The sequence below is a fragment of the Nerophis lumbriciformis genome, linkage group LG19, assembly GCF_033978685.3.
Source record: "Nerophis lumbriciformis linkage group LG19, RoL_Nlum_v2.1, whole genome shotgun sequence".
NCBI classification, from domain to species: Eukaryota; Metazoa; Chordata; class Actinopteri; order Syngnathiformes; family Syngnathidae; genus Nerophis; species Nerophis lumbriciformis.
The window spans coordinates 2,305,381-2,328,232 of record NC_084566.2 but is presented as its reverse complement, the minus strand read 5'-3'; the positions used below and the strand labels follow the sequence as shown (position 1 = coordinate 2,328,232).

The window sequence follows — 22,852 nt, the reverse complement described above, 5'->3', positions numbered from 1 at the left end:
CCAGAAATGTGTAATTCTGACAAAAGAAGACCAAAGACAAAATGTTTACTGCAAAGGACATTAGTTCTCCAACAAATTCTAATTTATAAATATATATATATAATGTATGTATATACACACACACACACATATCCTCCTTAAAAATATAATATAATAAATGTTACAACTAATAGCCTGTTTGACATGACTAAGGGGTTGTTTTTATGACACTATTCGTCATAAGTGACAGCATGCTTATATATATCGACTTTGTCATCAGAGCTACACAGTTTACTTTGCTTTCTAAATTTCAACAATATACAGAAAAGTCACAAGACAGTGGACCTCAAAGGCAGCCTTGTAATCTTAAAAAAAATCACGATAACCTGCAGACATGGTGCCTGTTTTCATTAAAAACTTGATTAATTCAGTTCACATTAAGAGGAGCCTCAGGCAACACCAAACAGGAAGCACTGCCACTTGTGTGACGACAATATTTATGATGCACACCATTTCTTTCAATGTTACTAGTCTTAGCAAATTATTCCTTTTGACATATGTTATAGTATATCTTCTCAAGGAACAATATTATAAAAATGTAACTTGTTCACACAACAGCTCAATTCAGATGTTTTTGTCCATATGTGTCCTGTATCGGAACTTCTCATGTCAATGTGAACATTGTCATTCGGATTTTTTTAAATCCGAAATAGGTCGTCATAATTCTTCACTAGCCAGCACCAGGCTGGATAATTCCTGTACGCATAGCAATTTTCTTAGAATAACACACAACTCACATAATGTGTTTTCTGTTGTGAATGTGTCCGGGGTAGATATGCATTCTACTGAGGTGGCAAATCATGATGCATTCAGTCGATCGCAGCATCAAGCAAACAATCTGAAAATTCCCGTCGTATCAATTCCTAGATATGGTCGAAACTATTTAAAGTGCACTACGTATAATAAACGCAACATTATTAATATTGCTACTACGGATAATTTAAACAAAAACTCGTCAAAACAGCCCAATACTTATAATATGGGCTTTTTAAACATAAGATCATTGTCTCCCAAAACGTTATTAGTTAATGAGGTCATTAGAGACAACAATCTTAACGTCATTGGTCTTAGCGAAACCTGGCTCAAACCAGACGATTTTTTTGCGCTAAATGAGGCATCTCCTCCTAACTATACGAATGCGCATATTGCCCGTCCCCTTAAAAGGGGTGGGGGGGGTCGCACTAATATACAATGAAAACTTTAACCTTACCCCTAACCTAAATAATAAATACAAATCGTTTGAGGTGCTTACTATGAGGTCTGTCGCACCGCTGCCTCTCGATATGGCTGTTATCTACCGCCCCCCAGGGCCCTACTCGGACTTTATCAATGAATTCTCAGAGTTCGTTGCTGATCTAGTGACGCACGCAGACAATATAATCATAATGGGGGACTTTAATATCCATATGAATACCCCATCGGACCCTCAGTGCGTGGCGCTCCAGACTATAATTGATAGCTGTGGTCTTACACAAATAATAAATGAACCTACGCATCGCAACGGTAATACGATAGATCTAGTGCTGGTCAGGGGTGTCACCACTTCCAAAGTTATGGTACTCCCGTATACTAAAGTAATGTCCGATCATTACCTTATAAAATTCGAAGTTCTGACTCATTGTCAACAAACTAATAATAATAATAACTGCTATAGCAGCCGCAACATTAATGCTGCCACAACGATGACTCTTGCTGACCTACTGCCTTCGGTAATGGCACCATTCCCAAATTATGTCGGCTCTATTGATAACCTAACTAACAACTTTGACAATGCCCTGCGCAAAACCATTGATAGTATAGCACCGCTAAAACAAAAAAGGGCCCCTAAAAGGCACACCCCATGGTTTACAGAAGAAACCAGAGCTCATAAATTATCATGTAGAAAGTTGGAACGCAAATGGCACGCGACCAAGCTTGAGGTTTTCCATCAAGCATAGAGTGATAGTTTAATATCGTATAAGCGCATGCTTACCTTAGCTAAAGCTAAATATTACTCAAATCTCATCCGCCTCAACAAAAACGACCCTACATTTTTGTTTAGTACAGTAGCATCGCTAACCCAACAAGAGACTCCTCCCAATAGCTCCACCCACTCGGCAGATGACTTTATGAATTTCTTTAATAAGAAAATTGAACTCATTAGAAAGGAGATTAAAGAAACGCATCCCAGCTACAACTGGGTTCTATTAACACAGATACAATTGTATCTACGACGGTTACTGCAATACAAAATAGTCTCTCTCTTTTTGATGAAATAACATTAGAGGAACTATTACGGCGTGTAAGTGGGATAAAACAAACAACATGTTTACTTGACCCACTTCCTGGGAAACTTATCAAGGAGCTTTTTGTATTATTAGGTCCATCAGTGCTAAATATTATAAACTTAGCACTTTCCTATGGCACTGTTCCCCTAGCATTCAAGAAAGCGGTTATTCATCCTCTGCTCAAAAGACCTAACCTTGATCCTGACCTCATGGTAAACTACCGACCGGTGTCCCACCTTCCCTTTATTTCGAAAATCCTCGAAAAAATTGTCGCACAGCAGCTAAATGAACACTTAGTGTCTAACAATCTCTGTGAACCTTTTCAATCCGGTTTCAGGGCAAATCACTCTACGGAGACAGCCCTCGCAAAAATGACTAATGATCTACTGCTAACGATGGATTCTGATGCGTCATCTATGTTGCTGCTTCTTGATCTTAGCGCTGCTTTCGATACCGTCGATCATAATATTTTATTAGAGCGTATCAAAACACGTATTGGTATGTCAGACTTAGCTTTGTCGTGGTTTAACTCTTATCTTACTGACAGGATGCAATGCGTCTCCCATAATAATGTGACCTCGGACTATGTTAAGGTAACGTGCGGAGTCCCTCAGGGTTCGGTTCTTGGCCCTACACTCTTTAGTATTTACATGCTGCCGCTAGGCGACATCATACGTAAATACGGTGTTAGCTTTCATTGTTATGCTGATGACACCCAATTCTACATGCCCCTAAAGCTGACCAACACGCCGGATTGTAGTCAGCTGGAGGCGTGTCTTAATGAAATTAAACAATGGATGTCCACTAACTTCTTGCAACTCAACGCCAAGAAAACGGAAATGCTGATTATCGGTCCTGCTAAACACCGACATTTATTTAATAATACCGCCTTAACATTTGACAACCAAACAATTACACAAGGCGAATCAGTAAAGAATCTGGGTATTATTTTCGACCCAACTCTCTCCTTTGAGTCACACATTAAGAGTGTTACTAAAACGGTCTTCTTTCATCTCCGTAATATTGCTAAAATTCGTTCTATTTTATCCACTAGCGACGCTGAGATTATTATTCATGCGTTCGATACGTCTCGTCTCGATTACTGTAACGTATTATTTTCGGGTCTCCCTATGTCTAGCATTAAAAGACTACAATTGGTACAAAATGCGGCTGCTAGACTTTTGACAAGAACAAGAAAGTTTGATCATATTACGCCTATACTGGCTCACCTGCACTGGCTTCCTGTGCACTTAAGATGTGACTTTAAGGTTTTACTACTTACGTATAAAATACTACACGGTCTAGCTCCGTCCTATCTTGTCGATTGCATTGTACCATATGTCCCGGCAAGAAATCTGCGTTCAAAGAACTCCGGCTTATTAGTGATTCCCAGAGCCCAAAAAATGTCTGCGGGCTATAGAGCGTTTTCTATTCGGGCTCCAGTACTATGGAATGCCCTCCCGGTAACAATTAGAGATGCTACCTCAGTAGAAGCATTTAAGTCCCATCTTAAAACTCATTTGTATACTGTAGCCTTTAAATAGCCCCCCTGTTAGACCAGTTGATCTGCCGTTTCTTTTCTTTTCTCCTCTGCTCCCCTTTTCCTTGTGGAGGGGGGGGGGCACAGGTCCGGTGGCCATGGATGAAGTGCTGGCTGTCCAGAGTCGGGACCCGGGGTGGACCGCTCGCCTGTGCATCGGCTGGGAACATCTCTGCGCTGCTGACCCGTCTCCGCTCGGGATGGTGTCCTGCTGGCCCCACTATGGACTGGACTCTTACTATTATGTTGGATCCACTATGGACTGGACTCTCACAATATTATGTCAGACCCACTCGACATCCATTGCTTTCGGTCTCCCCTAGAGGGGGGGGGGTTACCCACATATGCGGTCCTCTCCAAGGTTTCTCATAGTCATTCACATCGACGTCCCACTGGGGTGAGTTTTTCCTTGCCCTTATGTGGGCTTTGTACCGAGGATGTCGTTGTGGCTTGTGCAGCCCTTTGAGACACTTGTGATTTAGGGCTATATAAATAAACATTGATTGATTGATTGATTCACCAAAATAGTCGATGTTCCACCACTCCTGTGACCGACTTCTCGCCCACACCCTCTTTGGAGACAACGTCAAAGCAAATGTCCCACAATTGCAAATAAAGGGGAACTGCACTTTTTGGGGAATTTTGCCGATCGTTCACAATCATTATGAAATCCATGACTATAAATGGATTTTTTTAATGCATTCTAAATATTAAATACATTTGATCAAAAGTCTGCTTGCAATGGAGCCTGTAAATGTCAGGCTTGTCCCTGACAGTTTGACTGTTTTAGTTTTTTCTCTGTGTTTGTCTTAGTTTCCTGTCAGCGCTTTTATTTTGTCTTCATTTCCTGAGTGTCTCCCTGAGTGCTGCTTCCCCTCAGCTGTGGCTGATTGGCACCTGGCCACACCTGGTGTCAATCAGCCAGCTACTATTTAAACCTGCCTTCTCCTCCAGTCATTGCTGGATCATTGTCGTTCCTACCTGTCGTGTCGTTGTTCTTAAGACTTGTCGTTGTAGCTCTGTCTACTTTTGGTTTCACTCTGCTCATGTCCTAGTTCCTTCGTGTCACAGTAAGTGTTTTTGGTTTCTTGTCCACAGTTAGCCTCTGTGCTATTTTAGTTCATAGCCAAGTTTGTTCTCCGCCTTGTGCGCGCCTTTTGTTACCCTTTCGTTTGTTGTTTTGCCTTAGTGTATAATTAAATCATGTTTTCTCGTACAATGCCTTCCGCCTTCTCTGCATCTTGGGGTTCGTCACCTACAAACTCTGACATAATGATCCAGCCAAATTCGAATCTCGCAGAGATGTCCATGGCGGAGAGGCTTAACAAAGTTTTGGACTTAATGGCTAATCTGAAGAAAAGTTCGGCCGCTTTTCAAGCCCTCTCCCTCCCACCCCTGTCGTCTGTGGTCCTATCTGGGGACGTCTGGGATCCGTCCCTTGGGGGAGGGGCTATGAGTAGCAGTGCAGCTGGGGAGGCACAGCTACTTCTCGCCCCAGTGGGTCTGCAAGAGACGGCGCCATCATCTCCGGTGGGTCTGCAACCTACGGCGCCACCATTCACTCCGGTGGGCCGGCAGACGCCACCATGCAGTCCGGTGGGCCGGCAGACGCCACCATGCAGTCCGGTGGGCCGGCAGACGCCACCATGCAGTCCGGTGGGCCGGCAGACGCCACCATGCAGTCCGGTGGGCCGGCAGACGCCACCATGCAGTCCGGTGGGCCGGCAGACGCCACCATGCAGTCCGGTGGTCCGGCAGACGCCACCATGCAGTCCGGTGGTCCGGCAGACGCCACCATGCAGTCCGGTGGTCCGGCAGACGCCACCATGCAGTCCGGTGGGCCGGCAGACGCCACCATGCAGTCCGGTGGGCCGGCAGACGCCACCATGCACTCCGGTGGGTCTACAACCGACGGCGCCACCATCCTCCTCTCCGGTGGGCCAGCAGCAGACGGCGCCACCATCCTCCTCTCCGGTGGGCCAGCAGCAGACGGCGCCACCATCCTCCTCTCCGGTGGGCCAGCAGCAGACGGCGCCACCATCCTCCTCTCCGGTGGGCCAGCAGCAGACGGCGCCACCATCCTCCTCTCCGGTGGGCCAGCAGCAGACGGCGCCACCATCCTCCTCTCCGGTGGGCCAGCAGCAGACGGCGCCACCATCCTCTTCTCCGGTGGGCCAGCAGCAGACGGCGCCACCATCCTCTTCTCCGGTGGGCCAGCAGCAGAGGGCGCCACCATCCTCTTCTCCGGTGGGCCAGCAGCAGAGGGCGCCACCATCCTCTTCTCCGGTGGGCCAGCAGCAGAGGGCGCCACCATCCTCTTCTCCGGTGGGCCAGCAGCAGAGGGCGCCACCATCCTCTTCTCCGGTGGGGCCAGCAGCAGAGGGCGCCACCATCCTCCTCTCCGGTGAGCCAACAGACGCCGCCACCATGCACTCCGGTGGGCCAGCAGAAGGCGCCACCGCCATCCTCCCCGGTGGGCCAGCAGAGGGCGCCACCGCCATTTTCTCCGGTGGGCCAGCAGAGGGCGCCACCATCTTCTCCGGTGGGCCAGCAGAGGGCGCCACCATCGTCTCCGGTGGGTCCTCCCATGCCGGCGGTCGAGCCGCCTCGCCAATTGCGGCGGCGTTCAACTCGCCGTCGCCACCTAACTCTTCCCCGCTGGTTGCGGGGACACTTGGCCTGGTGGCCCACCTCCTTGTCCTCCCTCCACCCTCCCGTGACTTTGGACTTTTTTGGGGGGGGGGGGGGGTTCTAGAACGTCTGGTATCCGTTATAGGAAGGGGGGCTACTGTCAGGCTTGTCCCTGACAGTTTGACTGTTTTAGTTTTTTCTCTGTGTTTGTCTTAGTTTCCTGTCAGCGCTTTTATTTTGTCTTCATTTCCTGAGTGTCTCCCTGAGTGCTGCTTCCCCTCAGCTGTGGCTGATTGGCACCTGGCCACACCTGGTGTCAATCAGCCAGCTACTATTTAAACCTGCCTTCTCCTCCAGTCATTGCTGGATCATTGTCGTTCCTACCTGTCGTGTCGTTGTTCTTAAGACTTGTCGTTGTAGCTCTGTCCTAGTTCCTTTGTGTCACAGTAAGTGTTTTTGGTTTCTTGTCCACTGTTAGCCTCTGTGCTATTTTAGTTCATAGCCAAGTTTGTTCTCCGCCTTGTGCGCGCCTTTTGTTACCCTTTCGTTTGTTGTTTTGCCTTAGTGTATAATTAAATCATGTTTTCTCGTACAATGCCTTCCGCCTTCTCTGCATCTTGGGGTTCGTCACCTACAAACTCTGACAGTAAAGCCCCTAAAAAAACATCAAAACATCTCCATTAGGGTTTTATGTAATGTAGTAAGGGGCACATTTATAATAACATTTAATATTTAAGTTTTTTGACCATTTTAAGCATACGCGGCCCATTAATTTTAAAAACGCATCACAATGTTTGCTTTTTATTTTTTTTCTCCTTCATCACTGATTTCTGCTCACTGCAGACTTTATGAAAGCCAACAAACATAATAAAACAACACTAACTGTACAGGATCTGCTGTCATTAGGATGCCGACTGATGGGATGTTTATACATTTCCATTTAGCTGAAAGATGTCTCATTATCCTCACGAAGAAACGGAGTGGGAGGAACAAGCGCTTTTTGTGTCATCCTCGCAAGTTCCAGGTCCTACATGGCGGTCAAAGTGTCCCAACTTGTCGGATTATATCCTCAGCCATCTACTGTCCAGGTAAGATGCATGATTTATGATCTACAATAAACTTACAGGGATCAGGGAAGCGAGGAAACAGCAGACCCCTCGGTGTAAACATAGGGACACACGGAATTGATAGATAAATAGTTTGCTTGCATTAGCGCTTATAACAACAATATCACTAAAACTTGGTTAATATTCAAGTCACGAAATGTAAATTTAGTATTGTTGCCGCTTTTTGAATGGTTATTTATCGGAAATTATGGGCGGAATAGTGGAGCTCCCATTGGCTCCCCTTTAAGCAGAGTTTTATTTAATATTTAGAAGGCATTAAAAAAAACAAATCCATCCGTCATGTCTTTCATAATGATTGTGAACGACAGGCAAAATTCCAAGAAAAAGTGCAGCTTCCCTTTAATCTTCCACACGTAATAATTCAGTTGGGAAAATGTTGACTTTGATTGCAAAAATTGCCACCAACGCGCCAGGACTGAGACTTAATTGGAACCTTCTGTAAACATTGCAGCACATGTGACATCAGACAGCGTTCACATTAGACATTGCATTTTGACTATATAAAAGATCGTATTTGACAAAAAAATCTGAACGTGTGAACGTAGCCATAAAAAGCTTCAGCGTTCGGGTTCAAGTCTCGACACGTACTTGGCCACTTCATAACCCCCACCTTCAGCTTCTTTAGTGAGACATCTTGGAGGTGTGTTTGGGCTCGTTTTATGTTGGAAAGTTTCCCAAGTGACCATGCTCTGCTTCAGCATATCACAGCACATATTGGCATTCATGTTTCCCACAATGAACCACAGCTCCACAGGACTTGCAACACTCATGCAGCCCCAGATCTGAACAATTCTACCATGCTTGACGAAAGGCAATTATCTTCATGCAAGACTGTCACAAATCAGCGGCCTGGTCATTCTGACCTGAAAGCGAAGCTTAGCAGACCCTTTGGCGGGTAAAGTAAACGATGTTACCCCCAACGAAAACATCGACCCTGAAGGGAACGTCTGCCCTGTGCTCCTTGACGACAGTCTGCACCAGAACAGAACAGCAGGACAGGTATAACAACTACATTATTACCTGTCACTATTTAAAATCCTTGTGCAGATCTGAATGTTCATTATTTACCTAAGTTTGAAGCAAAGGTGGTAATACTAATCGCCACATTTGGCGAGGCGTGTTTTTAAGCAAAACTTCCTTGTTTAAAGCGTCACCTTTATTGTTAGTTTTGAAGTCTAAATACCTCCATATTGCACTTCACTACACTCTTTATGAACCAGTAGAATTATATATTTTTTGCCATTCTTCCTCTCCAAGCTGTTATTACTTGTATGCACTTTGTGTGGGCCTTTTGACACACTCAACATCATGCGCCTCGGCTCTGTCGTCACCACCACACAGCTGCATTCAGATGAAAGAACGGTACCAGTACTTTTCAAAGGCAGTACAGTACCGATTTCAATCAATTAGTATTGCGGTACTTTATTAGTACCGGTATACCGTACAACCCTAGTGGGTGGTAAATCTACACTGCTCTACAAGCTGTACACTGACTATTCCAAAGTATATCCAACTTTATTTTCTCTACCAATGCCCATTGAAAAAATACACTGTAATTAAATAGATGCTGATTATCTTTAGTGAGATACTATATTTACAAAATATGAGCTACACAACTGAGATATTGAAATGAGCAAATGTTGTTGGGTTTGATAAAGTGCATCGTTTAAAGTGTTGCAATGACTGTGACGAGTTGTCGTCCTGGGAGAGAAAACACGACTAGTTCTGGATAAACACTTGCTATAATAGACTGCAGCTTAGTGCAGCTGTGCCCTACAACATTATTTACTCCAGTTACAGAGGAGATGGCATATAGGCAGTGTACTGGAGTGAAGTAAAGTTGGAAGTTGATAAGAGTGGTTATGAAAATGGGTCAGTGAATGTGTAAGTCTGCGAGACAAAGAGAAGGGAGGAGGAGTGTGTTGACTTTTCCAGGCAGCGTCTTGAGGGTAGATAGACGGTGCACACGTGAGGACTTGGCAATGAGCTCATATAAAAAGAGCATAAACAGACAGCTTAAGGAAAGACCTCCCCCCTATCCTCTTGTTTTGCATCTTTTAACTGCTGCTGTTTCTTTTCAAGCACGTTTACAGCTTATGCTGGGCATGTTTGTACATGGCCTATCCTTGAACGCACATTCAAAATAGGTCATATTTCAGAAGGAAAAAAAGTTTTCGCCTCCAATGTCACAGTGTAAAAACATTGAGAATAAGAATATTGTTGGCTCTAAAGTTACAGTGAATGATGTAATGCTAATTTCAGTGTGTTTGTCACTAAGTGTGGCTTAGACCATTTGATGGCCCTGGCTAGGTTCCAACAGCCAAAGAAAATTAAACTGCAAATGATATCAAATACATTCAAACATATAAAAAGCATATCCTCTAAGTTGCAGACTGACCTACCGACAGACTACCAGAGAATGTAGTGCGGCAAAAACGGAAGTCTGGAGAGTGCATCCAGATGTTTTTGTCATATTTTCCTTGAAGGTTCAAGTCGGCTGCAACGGTAAATATAACCCAAGACAGGAGGCTAGTCGGAAGACCCTATATACAGTACAGAGTTACAAACTAAAGTAAATACCGTGAATATGAATTATTACGCTTCGGTCTGCTATTGTCATTTACAACGTTTAGATTTTGCTACAACCTATGATGGCACAGCGTTATAATATGACGGTGCAGCACAGTGGGGTTCTTACCTGACACCAGGATGTCATTGCGGAGGGCGCACACAGCGTACTCTGACTTGGTAAACTCGGGCAGTTTGGCCAGTGACTTCCATTCACCTGTAACTGGATCGTAACACTCCGTGTAGGGCAAATTGAAGCCTCCTACCCGTTCACAGCCGCCTACCACCACTATCACCTCAGAGTAGCCAGTCGACCTAGAAGAGAGAAGCATTGTGTTTGATCACATTAGTTAGTGCAGTTATACTTTGAGGTCCCATAATATAGACTATTTTGTACAATTTAAGTCCCACATGAGTGTATTGTCCAAAATCCAACCTTTTAAACACCACATTTTGTGTCTGTAACTTAAATGCAAATGAGCTGTGTTTGTCCACACCTCTCTCCATAGTGTGTGTGACTCCAAAAAGGGCTCCATGTACTTTTTACATATAAACCATACCTCTGCCCTTACCCAACATTACAGATGCCTCATAACCCATACGACAGCCTAAGAGTAGGGAGAGAAGTTCCAGGTAGGGTTAAATGATATACATTTGGTCAACAATATAGCTGTTAATACTATCGTTTTATTGTGATAATGTATGTTGATGACAAATTCTATCAAATTTGACAGCAACAAGTGAACCACGACGTCCTCAACGCAATGTAGCCTCCCCGCTAGCGAGCTTAGTGGCACTTACTTCTAAGTCAACAAACTTCACCTCTGTGGCGGCAAATAAACTGTTTTTTCCAAGTATCATTATCACTGAAGGACAAAGAATAGCTAAACATGCTACACTACACACCGTAGGAGGAAATGCGAGCCGCAAAGCTACAGCTTTTAAATGTTAACAGGAGGTGGGTGGACCGATACAAATATCAACAGTAACGATAGAGTATAGTATCAGTATATGGTCGATACTGCAGTGGTTAAATCAATATTTTTTATAATCAAAAAATAGTTTGTTGTTGTTTACAGTCCTTGAGCATAGGAAGCTGTAAAGGCAAAAATCTAAGGATTTAAATCAAAGCCAATAGTAAGAAATAATTGTAATATTGTATATTGTTGCACCTCCGTCTTGTGTTTTTGTCTGATTATAATTGTGATAAAAGATTTTGTCATTCAATAATCTTGAAAATGTGAAGTATTAGCATGAGTATGACCACTACTGCCCCTGTAACTACTTGGTATTGGATTGATACCCTAATTTGTAGTATCGCCCAAAACTAATAAAATGTATCCAAACAACAGAATAATATATGCTTAGTACATTTTTAATAGTATTACAACAGAAAGTAACCAGCTATTAAAAGTAGTAAACCAACAAGTAAATTCTTAGTAGTTATTACAAAATAATACAACCAGAAATTGTGCAATAAGTTAAAGCATACGTCAGCAGCCAAACTAGGAGCCTTTGTAAACCATTTTAAAATGGCTTTATTATCATTTTCATACCAAATACTATATCGTGAGATATATAGTAGTCGCAAAATTTGAGGGGATATCTCCCATCCCTAATTCCAGGCCTTATTTTAGGATGTGTAGCAAAGCCTGCTTTTTCATACAGCTGCCCTTAATAAATACTTTTTTAGAAGAAATCCTACACGAGTAGCTTTACTTATCTCCAGTCAAAGTTCAAGTTTCAAGGGCTGCTATCATGAACAAAAACAAAACATGGGGAATAATGACTACATGTCCATGTGATCACATAGCTGGAAATTGCTTATACGGCTTCCAGCATATTTGCCTCTTAACATGGAATAAAATGCAGGTAGGAGGTGTGGTTTGCCATGCATGTATTATGTATGAGACAATCAAACTAGGCGTGGCTCGTCTTAATTTATCTATTCACATGACCCTGTCTTGATGTTCTGGAAGCTTCCTCAAGAGCACAGCAGAGGGAGAATGAGCAGAAGATAATTGATCCCTACCCCCCGGGCAAACAGCAAAAAAACTGGAGGACCAACTGTCTACTTGGCTGCCTGCTCTCAACAGATCTGCCTGGATACGAACACAATGCACTTAAAATACACAGCACAAAGATTTGATCTGATGAAAAACTTGCATGGTCCCTAATGAGCCGTTACAGCAGGTCATCTACCTCAATGGAGCAGCTGCTGTGTGCTGTGCAGCTGCCCACCCTGTGCTCGGGTTTACATTTCATTAATGACTCGTCAGTCGGCGCCACTAAGCCGTTGTCTTATCAAACAAATGGAAACAAAAAAAAAACATAGCGGAATGGAGAATAGATGAATTGGCAGCAGGTACAAGACTCAACATTTCCTTGTGGTCGTTTGTTGCATCATGTTATTATTGAGATTCTTTTTTTCTTCCCAGAGAGTGTGTATCAACGTGCCCTGCTTCCTTGTTCAGCAACGTGTTAGCAGACACGCTTGGCACAAAAACACTCACCGTCGCTCTGTCACACGCACATACAAAAGAACAACAACACTGCCAGAAGTTGAAGTTGTAACCTCTGGCCAAGCAAAAGTTCAGCATGTTTTCTCTCTCGCTCTCTGACCTCCATCAAGACGGTGAAATAGCCGTTTGTTTTCAACAACAACAATCAAACATCATAACATTATTTGTGGTTACAAATGCTGTTTTAAACGATTTCTATCTGTGTTAAGTGATGGTTGAATTATTCAAGTACATGACTAGTATACTACTAGTCATTCTAATGGGGGGCTGGGTAAAATAATGTCTTGATTGTTACCAAATCAATTTGCAGCTAAGGCATAATAAAGTGCACTACTTAGCTGCAACCAGCAGAGGTGCTGTTGATTCAGTCTCCACTACTTTGCTGTCTGGGGCTACATCCACACTATTGCATCGCCTCCGTAAAGCCTTAATATGCTCAATATAACACTGGCATGGAAACAGGAGTTCAGAACATTTACAGTGACATCAATTTATAGCAGACCTGGGCAAATTAAGGCCCGTTGAGCTTTTCAATCTGGCCCGCCGGACATTCCCAAATAATTTTTTTTAGAACTTTAGGATGGAAACTGTAGCTGTCATTATGATGTGCAGTGATGTTTTCAAATTACCGTAAATCTTGAACTATACAAAGTATTTCAATGATTGGAATCTGCGCTTTTGCATTATATCCTAGTTACTATGGTAATCTAATTAGTTACTATGGTAATCTAAGTCACAGCAACTCAGACGACGCACCAAGCAGTGTGGGTGGGGAGTGTTTACAGAGCCTGAAATGCGGGTGTCAGGGACAGACGTGGAAGGAGATTTTTACAACAAAGTTCTAAAGCTTAGTGATGTATCAGATATTTTTTCAGATTGTAGGTGGGGGTTTTCTACCCTTCGCGTTCATATTTCGCTGTGTTTGGTGCATTTTTGTTGCATTTCGCTTGATTGTAAAATATGTCGATGGAGAGGGGGTGTGACGTTCATATGTTGTCAATATTCAGTGTTTTATCCTACATAGTTGATAATGTAAATCCCACATTCTTTATTTTCATGTACATTCTGGGTGTCTCATTCAGTAAAAAAATTTAATATTCCATTCCGTTTTTTAGGCGGTCTGTCATTACGTTTTTAGCATTCAGACATTATTGTGAGGTTTTGTATTAGTGTTCCTAAAAATCAGACATACCGGCCCCCAGACACATATTTTTCTCTAAATTTGGCGAGTCAAAATAATTGCCTAGGCCTGCTTTATAGGGATGTGACGATCGTGACCTCTCTCTCTCGTTTGTGTCCATCATCCATGAACGTCACATGTTTTGCTCAATAGGAGTTCAGTGAATGATGGTGGTGGCACTGTGGCAGAGTTCAAAATCATCACAACATATCATTATTACAGCAGTATTGCTAAATGTGCTCAAAAAGTACTTAGACACACACGGAAATCTTTTGACCATTTTTTATACAACTAAAATAAATACACTGTTGGAAAACCCAACATTTTGAAAGTTTTGTGTTTCTTATGCTCCACTGATAGTGTTTGAGTTTGAGTATTTTATCGGTTTTAATGGCTTAGTTTTTAACAAATAAAATATATTATTATTATTTCTGGCGTGTGTTGTGGCATTCTACTGTGTTCAGCGGTCCTTAAACACACCGTATAAAGACCCTTGCCTCGTATTCCTCTGAGTATAGAATGATCACTCTGTCCGCAGAGAGCACATCTTGTATGTTCAATGTGCAAAATTAAATAGCTTAGTTGCTCAGACAGTAGTGTTTATATAAGTTTAAATTGGGGTGTGTCATTTCTGAATGGGGAAAAACGTTAATGCCTCTTGTTTTCATGTTAGCATTCAAGCCATTCAGTTTGTGAGTTTATCAATGTGCCGTTATCAATCAATGATTTTCGATAATTTTGATTTCAAATGGTAATACTAACTGTCGGGAGTTTTCCCGCGGTTATTCTTAATACTGTTAATCATTTCATCCCTATCCCTGTATAAATAATATTTTAATATAGTTTTTAAACTCAATTTGGGACCGGTCTACACATTTTTTCAAAAATGTACAAAAATAAGCATTTTAAATACTTTTCTCAACATACACTGTAGGTATTATTTAGATTATAAATGATAAGTTGTACAAATGAGAAGTCAAAATTATTCAAATATTCAAAAAAACGTCTCCTGTAAGCAGCCCATCTGTCCAGTGTTTTCCCTTTACCATTATATTATTGCAGCGACCACGCCACTGGTTTTGACTTCTGCATTCCTTTGGAGACCGTACTTTGATTACTTTTATAAAACCGCGACAGTTGTCATAGAGGAGCGATCGCAATTAAGTATATTAATTGGCCAGTCTGCAAGAGCATGTGCTTGTCAAACCTGCAAACTGAGTGGACACACTGCTACTCATCTATGGAGCTGTAATACAGTCGTCCCTCGTTTATCGCTGTTAATTGACCGCGATCAGTGGCCTTGTGGATAGAGTGTCCGCCCTGAGATCGGTAGGTCGTGAGTTCAAACCCCGGCCGAGTCATACCAAAGACTATAAAAATGAGACCCATTACCTCCCTGCTTGGCACTCAGCATCAAGGGTTGGAATTGGGGGTTAAATCACTAAAATGATTCCTGAGCGCGGCCACCGCTGCTGCTCACTGCTCCCCTAACCTCCCAGGAGGTGAAACAAGAGGATGGGTCGAACGCAGAGAGTAATTTCACCACACCTAGTGTATGTGTGACTATCAGTGGTACTTTAACTTTAAAAAAAGAATTTTCGCAAAGTAGGAATCATTCATAACTTTCAATATTACGAGAACCCTCTCGACATGAAATAACACTCTAGTCACAGTGACACTCTTTTATTCCAATATAGTAATGTCGCCCGAGGTTGAGCCAATCGGAGGCCATGATGCTGAACAGCGCGCTCTGATTGGTTGGATCCCCTCTAGTGCCCAACACTACTGTGGTATGGATATTATTTAGCTTTTTTATGCTTGAAAATGCTTACCTTCGGACCAACAAAATGTAGAATATGCTTTATCCCCCCAAAAATATACGGTGTGGTGAAGCTGCAATATTTGTAGCGCGACTGTATAGCTTTTGTTTCACTTTTTAGACAACTTTTACTTTAATAAGTAAACATTACCTGCGTGGTTGAGTTCTGGGCGACATCATCTCATTTCCCAGGACATGATAGCGTCTGGCCTCATGGAGAAGATGGTAGCACTCTGGAGCGGTCTGAATGAGCTGGTCGCCCTCCACAGTCTGGACGAAGTAGTTGGGGTGCAAAAGCGGAAGGCGGACGTGGTGCAGCAACGCTTTCAGCATGGGCTTCCTCTGCTCCACACCGCTGTACACCCATCGCATCACCGCCTCAAACACCATTTCCTCCTTACCGACGGATAGCTCGTCGCTGTTGATGTACTCTTCCAGCTCCTCCATGCGTAGGTCGAGGAACTCCTCGTGCTGAGCCACCTCGGAGAAGTTAGCGAGGGCGTAATTATGGCAGCGGCTGGCCAGCTGCTTGAGGGCGTGATCGTCGGCAAAGCGCTGGATGCCCAGGCAGTTGCACGGGTCCAGCTGGTCCTCCAGGAACTTTGCACATGCATCTCGCAATGTTGCGATCTGGAAGAGATTGGAGGTCTCAAAGAGGAACTGGACGTTCTCTGTGGTGATCTTTGCGCGGCCGGTGTAAACGTAGGTGAGGAAAGAGTCCATGGCTTCGGACAGAATGCCGTTGATTTCCACCAGCATTTCGCGGCTCTCTCTGTGATCATTGCAGAACATGGCTCTGAAGTAAGAAGAGCAGGCGGAGAGCACGGCGCGGTGGCAAGGGAACTCGCGACCCTGAACGCTGATCACCACGTCTGTGAACAAGCGGCAGTCGCGGAACTCATTGAACACCTGCAGGATGCCATCGGAGTGGGAGGAGCCAGCGCAGAAGTCCAACACATCCTGGCTCGCTATGGTCTTAGAGTCAACCTCAAATACCTGAAGAAACAACCAATTATTGGTTTGGATTTAGAAAACAAAGCCTTTAAAAGACAAATAGACTTTTCAATACACCTTGCGTTTGACAGCTGGTGAGTCTCTGATACCAGTGTCCTCCCTGTTCATCCGTCTGCCCAGAATCAACACCATGACTGCAGCCTTCAATGGACACCTCGGAACCTCAAGATAGCTTGAAAACATGGACGTATCATTAGACGATTTACATGATTGTTATAGCAGTGTTAGAAAAGTGCATGAAAAAGCATTAACGTTAACCAGAAGTATTTAAGCACACTTGTAAAAACAATTGAGACAGTTAATGAAACGACTGGGTCGCATAGTGATGCGGATGTGGTTCTCCCAAGGATGCAGACGGCTTCGGACACAGCTTGCAGGTAGGAAAATGATTTATTTAAAATATAAATCATATGGTGAATAACAAAAAGACATGCACGTAGCACAAAAGGCAAAACAAAAGGACTAGCGTGGGAGCTAGCAGGAAAAAATAGCATAGCATGAAATCTAAGTAGTCGTTAACAGTTGTATGAGAACAAACTACGAAGCCAGACCGAGTGAGGCCAGAGCAAAGACTAAATAGCCCTCTGATTAGCGCCCGGACAACAGGTGCGCGTCCCGGACACTAACCAGAGGCAGGTGTATACAATCTGCCGTCATGGCAACAGAAATAAACGAAACTCAAGGTGCTGAAAACACATGTGACTCAAACATAAACAAACTATGATCCGGGCAGCGGATCGTAACAGTACCCCCCCCTTAAAGGACAGATTCCAGATGTCCCTTGACATGAAATAAAACTAGAACCCAAAAAACAAGAAACAGTTCAAGAGACCAGGGAGGGTGGAGGGAGGATTTGGTGGTGGGTTGCCAGGCCACGTGTCCCCGAATCCACCGGGGAAGAGTCAGGTGGCGGCGGCGAGTGGAACGCCGCTGCCGCAGGCGAGGCGGGCGACCACGGAAAGGCCACATTCGTGGCTGCCGAGAAGGTGGGCGTGAGTGGCGCCAGAAGTTCAGCAGCCGGAGAGTTCTACGACTACGTCTCGGGTGTCGCTGCTGTTTGCGCCACTGGCGTCCATAAACACACCTCCGAGAGCGCCGCTTGCGCAGCCAGACCACTCGAGGTCGCTGAGACGAAGTCGAGGAGAGAGCAGACGTCGCCGTGGAAACAGGAGGAGCCGACGTCGCCGTGGAAGCAGGAGGAGCCGTCGTCGCCGTGGAGGCAGGAGGAGACGTCGTCGCCATGGAGGCAGGAGGAGACGTCGTCGTCGTGGAGGCAGGTGCAGGTTCTGGTACCAGCCGTGGAGCAGGTGCAGGTTCTGGTACCAGCCGTGGAGCCGGCGCTGGTGTGGGTACCAGCCGTGGAGCCGGCGCTGGTGTGGGTACCAGCCGTGGAGCCGGCGCTGGTGTGGGTACCAGCCGTGGAGCCGGCGCTGGTGTGGGTACCAGCCGTGGAGCCGGCGCTGGTGTGGGAACCAGCCTTGGAGCCGGCGCTGGTGTGGGAACCAGCCTTGGAGCCGGCGCTGGTGTGGGAACCAGCCTTGGAGCCGGGACAGGGGTTGGTCTTGGAGTCGGTGCTGGTGTGAGAACCAGCCTTGGAGCCGGCGCTGGTGTGAGAACCAGCCTTGGAGCCGGCGCTGGTGTGAGAACCAGCCTTGGAGCCGGCGCTGGTGAAGGTATTGGAGACGAAGCTTGGTGTGTCAGCCGAGGTGCAGGAACAGGTGCTAGCCGAGGTGCAGCTGGAGGTGGCCTAGCTGGCGGTTGTGGCTTAGCAGGACGAAGGACTGGTGGCGGTGGCCGTGCAGGAGGTTGCGGTTTAGCACGCCGAAAGACTGGTGGCGGTGGCCTTGCAGGAGGTTGCGGTTTAGCACGCCGAAAGACTGGTGGCGGTGGCCGTGCAGGGGGTTGCGGCTTAGCACGCCGAAAAACTGGTGGCGGTGGCCGTGCAGGAGGTTGCGGCTTAGCACGCCGAAAAACTGGTGGCGGTGGCCGTGCAGGAGGTTGCGGCTTAGCACGCCGAAGTTGTGCCACCGCACTAGCACAGTTCCCAGTACTAGCCCCCCCCTCAAGACGCGGATACCAGACGCGCTCTTTGCGGTTTGGAACCGTCTTCAAGGGTGGGTGGGGGGAGGTAAGGAGGGGGGTATACTCCTCCTCTTTAAATTGTCCAAATTGTCTATTCTCACCCCCCACTTGAGATTGGGTGAGAGAACAGGGGGAGAAAATATGTGCAGCGGGCGGAGCAATAGTCACTGGGGGTGGAACCAAAGTCACTGGAGGTGGAGTTTGAAAATCAGAATGTGACTGACTAGACTTACACTTAATAAAAATGTCCTGATGTTTTATTTTGGAATACAAGTTATTTGGAATTGGCTGACAGAAAGAAGCAGATGATGGAAAAAAAAATTCTTGCTCAATGACGTCATCGGGAGTGGGCGGAGTTACCTCTTCGGGGGGCGCCAATGAAATGACGTCACTGTTGCAAATGTCCATGTGACTGACAGCCCAATCGGAGGAATGTTTGGCGAAGTGGTCGATTGGGTTGCCAAACGTCTGAGGAGGGGAAGTTTGAGCTGCATGTAGCTTGCTTCGGTCCGGGGGAGGAGTTTGCAGGAGCGGCGCGTCTTGGCGGCGAGGGAAAGACCTCCTGGCCGGCTTCCGTCTTTGACGGCGCGCACGGTACTGCGGTGTAGCAGCGATGTCTTCCGACCAGAGGGAATCGATGGGGATAAGAGAGCCTCCAGCTCCCCACATGAGATTCGACCTCTCCTCCGTCGAATAGCGAAGCGTCTCGGCTTCCATCGCTCGCAACACCATGAGCGTACCTTCGTCCAACTCCTCGTTAGCCAGTGCGGGAGAATTGTCTTCTGCTGGCTTCGTACTGAAACGACTGGGTCGCATAGTGATGCGGATGTGGTTCTCCCAAGGATGCAGACGGCTTCGGACACAGCTTGCAGGTAGGAAAATGATTTATTTAAAATATAAATCATATGGTGAATAAATAAATAAATGATAAATGGGTTGTACTTGTATAGCGCTTTTCTACCTTCAAGGTACTCAAAGCGCTTTGACACTACTTCCACATTTACCCATTCACACACACATTCACACACTGATGGAGGGAGCTGCCATGCAAGGCGCTAACCAGCACCCATCAGGAGCAAGGGTGAAGTGTCTTGCTCAGGACACAACGGACATGACGAGGTTGGTACTAGGTGGGGATTGAACCAGGGACCCTCGGGTCGCGCACGGCCATTCTTCCACTGCGCCACGCCCTCCCTAATAACAAAAAGACATGCACGTAGCACAAAAGGCAAAACAAAAGGACTAGCGTGGGAGCTAGCAGGAAAAAATAGCATAGCATGAAATCTAAGTAGTCGTTAACAGTTGTATGAGAACAAACTACGAAGCCAGACCGAGTGAGGCCAGAGCAAAGACTAAATAGCCCTCTGATTAGCGCCCGGACAACAGGTGCGCGTCCCGGACACTAACCAGAGGCAGGTGTATACAATCTGCCGTCATAGCAACAGAAATAAACAAAACTCAAGGTGCTGAAAACACATGTGACTCAAACATAAACAAACTATGATCCGGGCAGCGGATCGTAACAGTTAAGACCCAAATTATTCATATACTGCAATATCAATACAATTCTGTAAGTCACGTTTATAATTTTTTTGGTTTTATTGTTATTGTTAGCAGTTATTATTCATATACTAATAATGTTTTTTTGGACTATTTTTAAAAAGTGCCCTATTTTGCAACATTCTAAAGCACCCTGATAATCCCGAGCATAAACAGGAGAACAGGGGATTGCAACATGTGATCAGGGCCTCCATCAGTGGGAGGTGCAGCAGTTTGGGAATAATGACGAAAAACATTTTAAATTGGTTTCAGTCATGTTGAAATGGGAAATTAAGCAAAAAAAACTCTAGAAAATTTGTTTTCAGGCTGTCATTAGGAATGGGTACTGAATTTGGCACTTTTATAGGCACCGACGTGAAATTTAAAAATACATATTTTAATACCTTTTGTTACTCGTAACGTCACGTCCGGTTGCAGACTAATCACCAGTTCAACACTTGGCAGGGACACAAGCACTCAAGCCTCAAGACTCAGCCAAACGGCCTCTATATAATGTTGCAACTTTCAATGCCACAAAGCAAGTATACCTGATTGAAAATGCTCGAACATACAGTAATTCCAAAATGCGCTAGCTTGATGCTAATTTACATTGGCTTTACCATAGACATGCTTCTGATTCGCATAAGGGATCTTACATGGCGATTTCAACACCTCCAAAATTAGTCATCAAAAACCACAACCAAGATGCATGTTACAATCAAACAGCTGGTGTGTACTGTAATAAGTACAATACTTTCAGTATAAACACATTGTTGGGCACAACATAGGACTAGACTGGCACATTCAGCTTCATGACAAAGACTACTTCCTGACTAGGCAACACACCTTAGTCCACACCATACACTGCTGTTTCTAACATCTTAGAAATGCAACTACTATATAACCCTTGCAAATGAGACTCAGAACTGTAATAAGAAAACAAGATATAACAACTGGACAGCACAGTTACCATTATCAGCTCATTTTAATGTTGCATTAAAACAGGATTTTATTATTAAACAATTAACATTTATCAACACACACAAGAGTACCAGAAATTGGTACTGATGAGTGGTGGTATTGATTCCCAAGTAATAGGAATTGGCACCATATCGGTTTAAATGTGAAATGTACCCATCCTTAGCTCTAATGTAGTTTTAAATGTGAAAATCCTGATCTAGAACATTTTATTCAGTGTTAAAAAATTATGAAATTATAGTTTTATATTTAAATATCATAATGATAAATACATTTTATATAATAGTAAAATATTTATTAGTTTTAGTGAGCAATGCTGTAGGTCTAAACCAGGGGTGTCAAACGTACGGCCCGAGGGCCGGATCAGGCCCGCGAACAGGTTTTATCCGGCCCGCGGGATGAGTTTGTTAAGTATAAAAATTAACCTGAAATTTTTGAATGAAAGAAACAGCTGTTCTATATGTGTCCACTGGATGTCGCAATAGCAATTATTTTTATCTTTGTAGACGATGCTACATATGTACAAAATAAACCACATGATGTTAGTACATCAGTCGAGAAAAATGATCAAACTACATAAATAACATACTGTAATTTGATTTTGATGTAATTTTTTCATCTTGATAAATTCAAAATGAACACCAATGAGTTGACTGATGAACATTATCACATAATGTATTCAGGAAATATAAATAACGACATATAAAGATAGAATACTATTAACCGCAAATATATAAGTGTAAAAAAACAACAACATTATGATTTGCACATTTTCAGAATGTGCTTGTTTTATTTTCAAACAAAGAAAACAATCTTAAGTTGTCTTTATTTTTAAGTTATGGTGCCGTGATTTTACCATTCGGCCCAATTGGAAGTATATTTTTCTCCATGTGGCCCCCGATCTAAAATGATTTTGACACCCCTGGTCTAAACTGTTATAATATGGGTAACTAATACTGAAGTTTGGTTATATTAATGTCATTATATGATTAAAAAAACAATAATGAAAATCTCTAAGTATAATGTGTTCACTGTTAAATCAATACCTCTCTGACAGTTTTAATGAAAATTGGGCATTTTTGTCTTTGTAAAGGTGACGATTATGCAGGTGTATCTAATGATGTGTACACAGAACATAGCAACCTGACTGAATCACTGGTAAAACTGACAACACTCACCATAGGCAAACAAAGCACTTACATATAAAAACCACAAGAATGAGTGACAGATGGTTGACGTTCAAAAGCTTTACATCAATTTTAATTCTGTTTGGGGAACTATTGTTTTCAAAAGGAATCTCTGTTACAGTGTTTACATGTCATCTACTATAGCTCATCACCCTGACACCAAACAGTTGTGCCCCCAGGCACAATGGTCTCCATGAGACAGGAGACGGAAAGAGGCGGGAGACAGGTTGAGCAACCGTTGTCAGTCAGGTTTTTTTAAGAGGTGGGGGCAGGGATTCATTGGTACAGTGTGCGTAAACAACAGTGAAAGCATGCAGGTGTGGACACAGAATGGACGACTTGGACCCGGGGCTTTAATG

At 44.3% G+C, this 22,852-nt stretch overlaps 1 protein-coding gene across 1 annotated transcript in view; it reads right to left on the bottom strand.

Moving 5' to 3' along the window:
- klhl24a (kelch-like family member 24a) overlaps positions 1-22,852 on the bottom strand; it is a 49,692-nt gene that overhangs the window by 24,385 nt on the left and 2,455 nt on the right. The window contains exons 2-4 of the mRNA XM_061979721.2: positions 16,765-16,879; positions 15,845-16,689; positions 10,303-10,487 (exon numbers count right to left, since the gene is read on the bottom strand). Of these exons, the coding sequence (XP_061835705.1) occupies positions 10,303-10,487; positions 15,845-16,689; positions 16,765-16,839 (1,105 nt within the window). The 5' untranslated portion in view covers positions 16,840-16,879. The remainder of the gene's footprint in view (positions 1-10,302; positions 10,488-15,844; positions 16,690-16,764; positions 16,880-22,852) is intronic.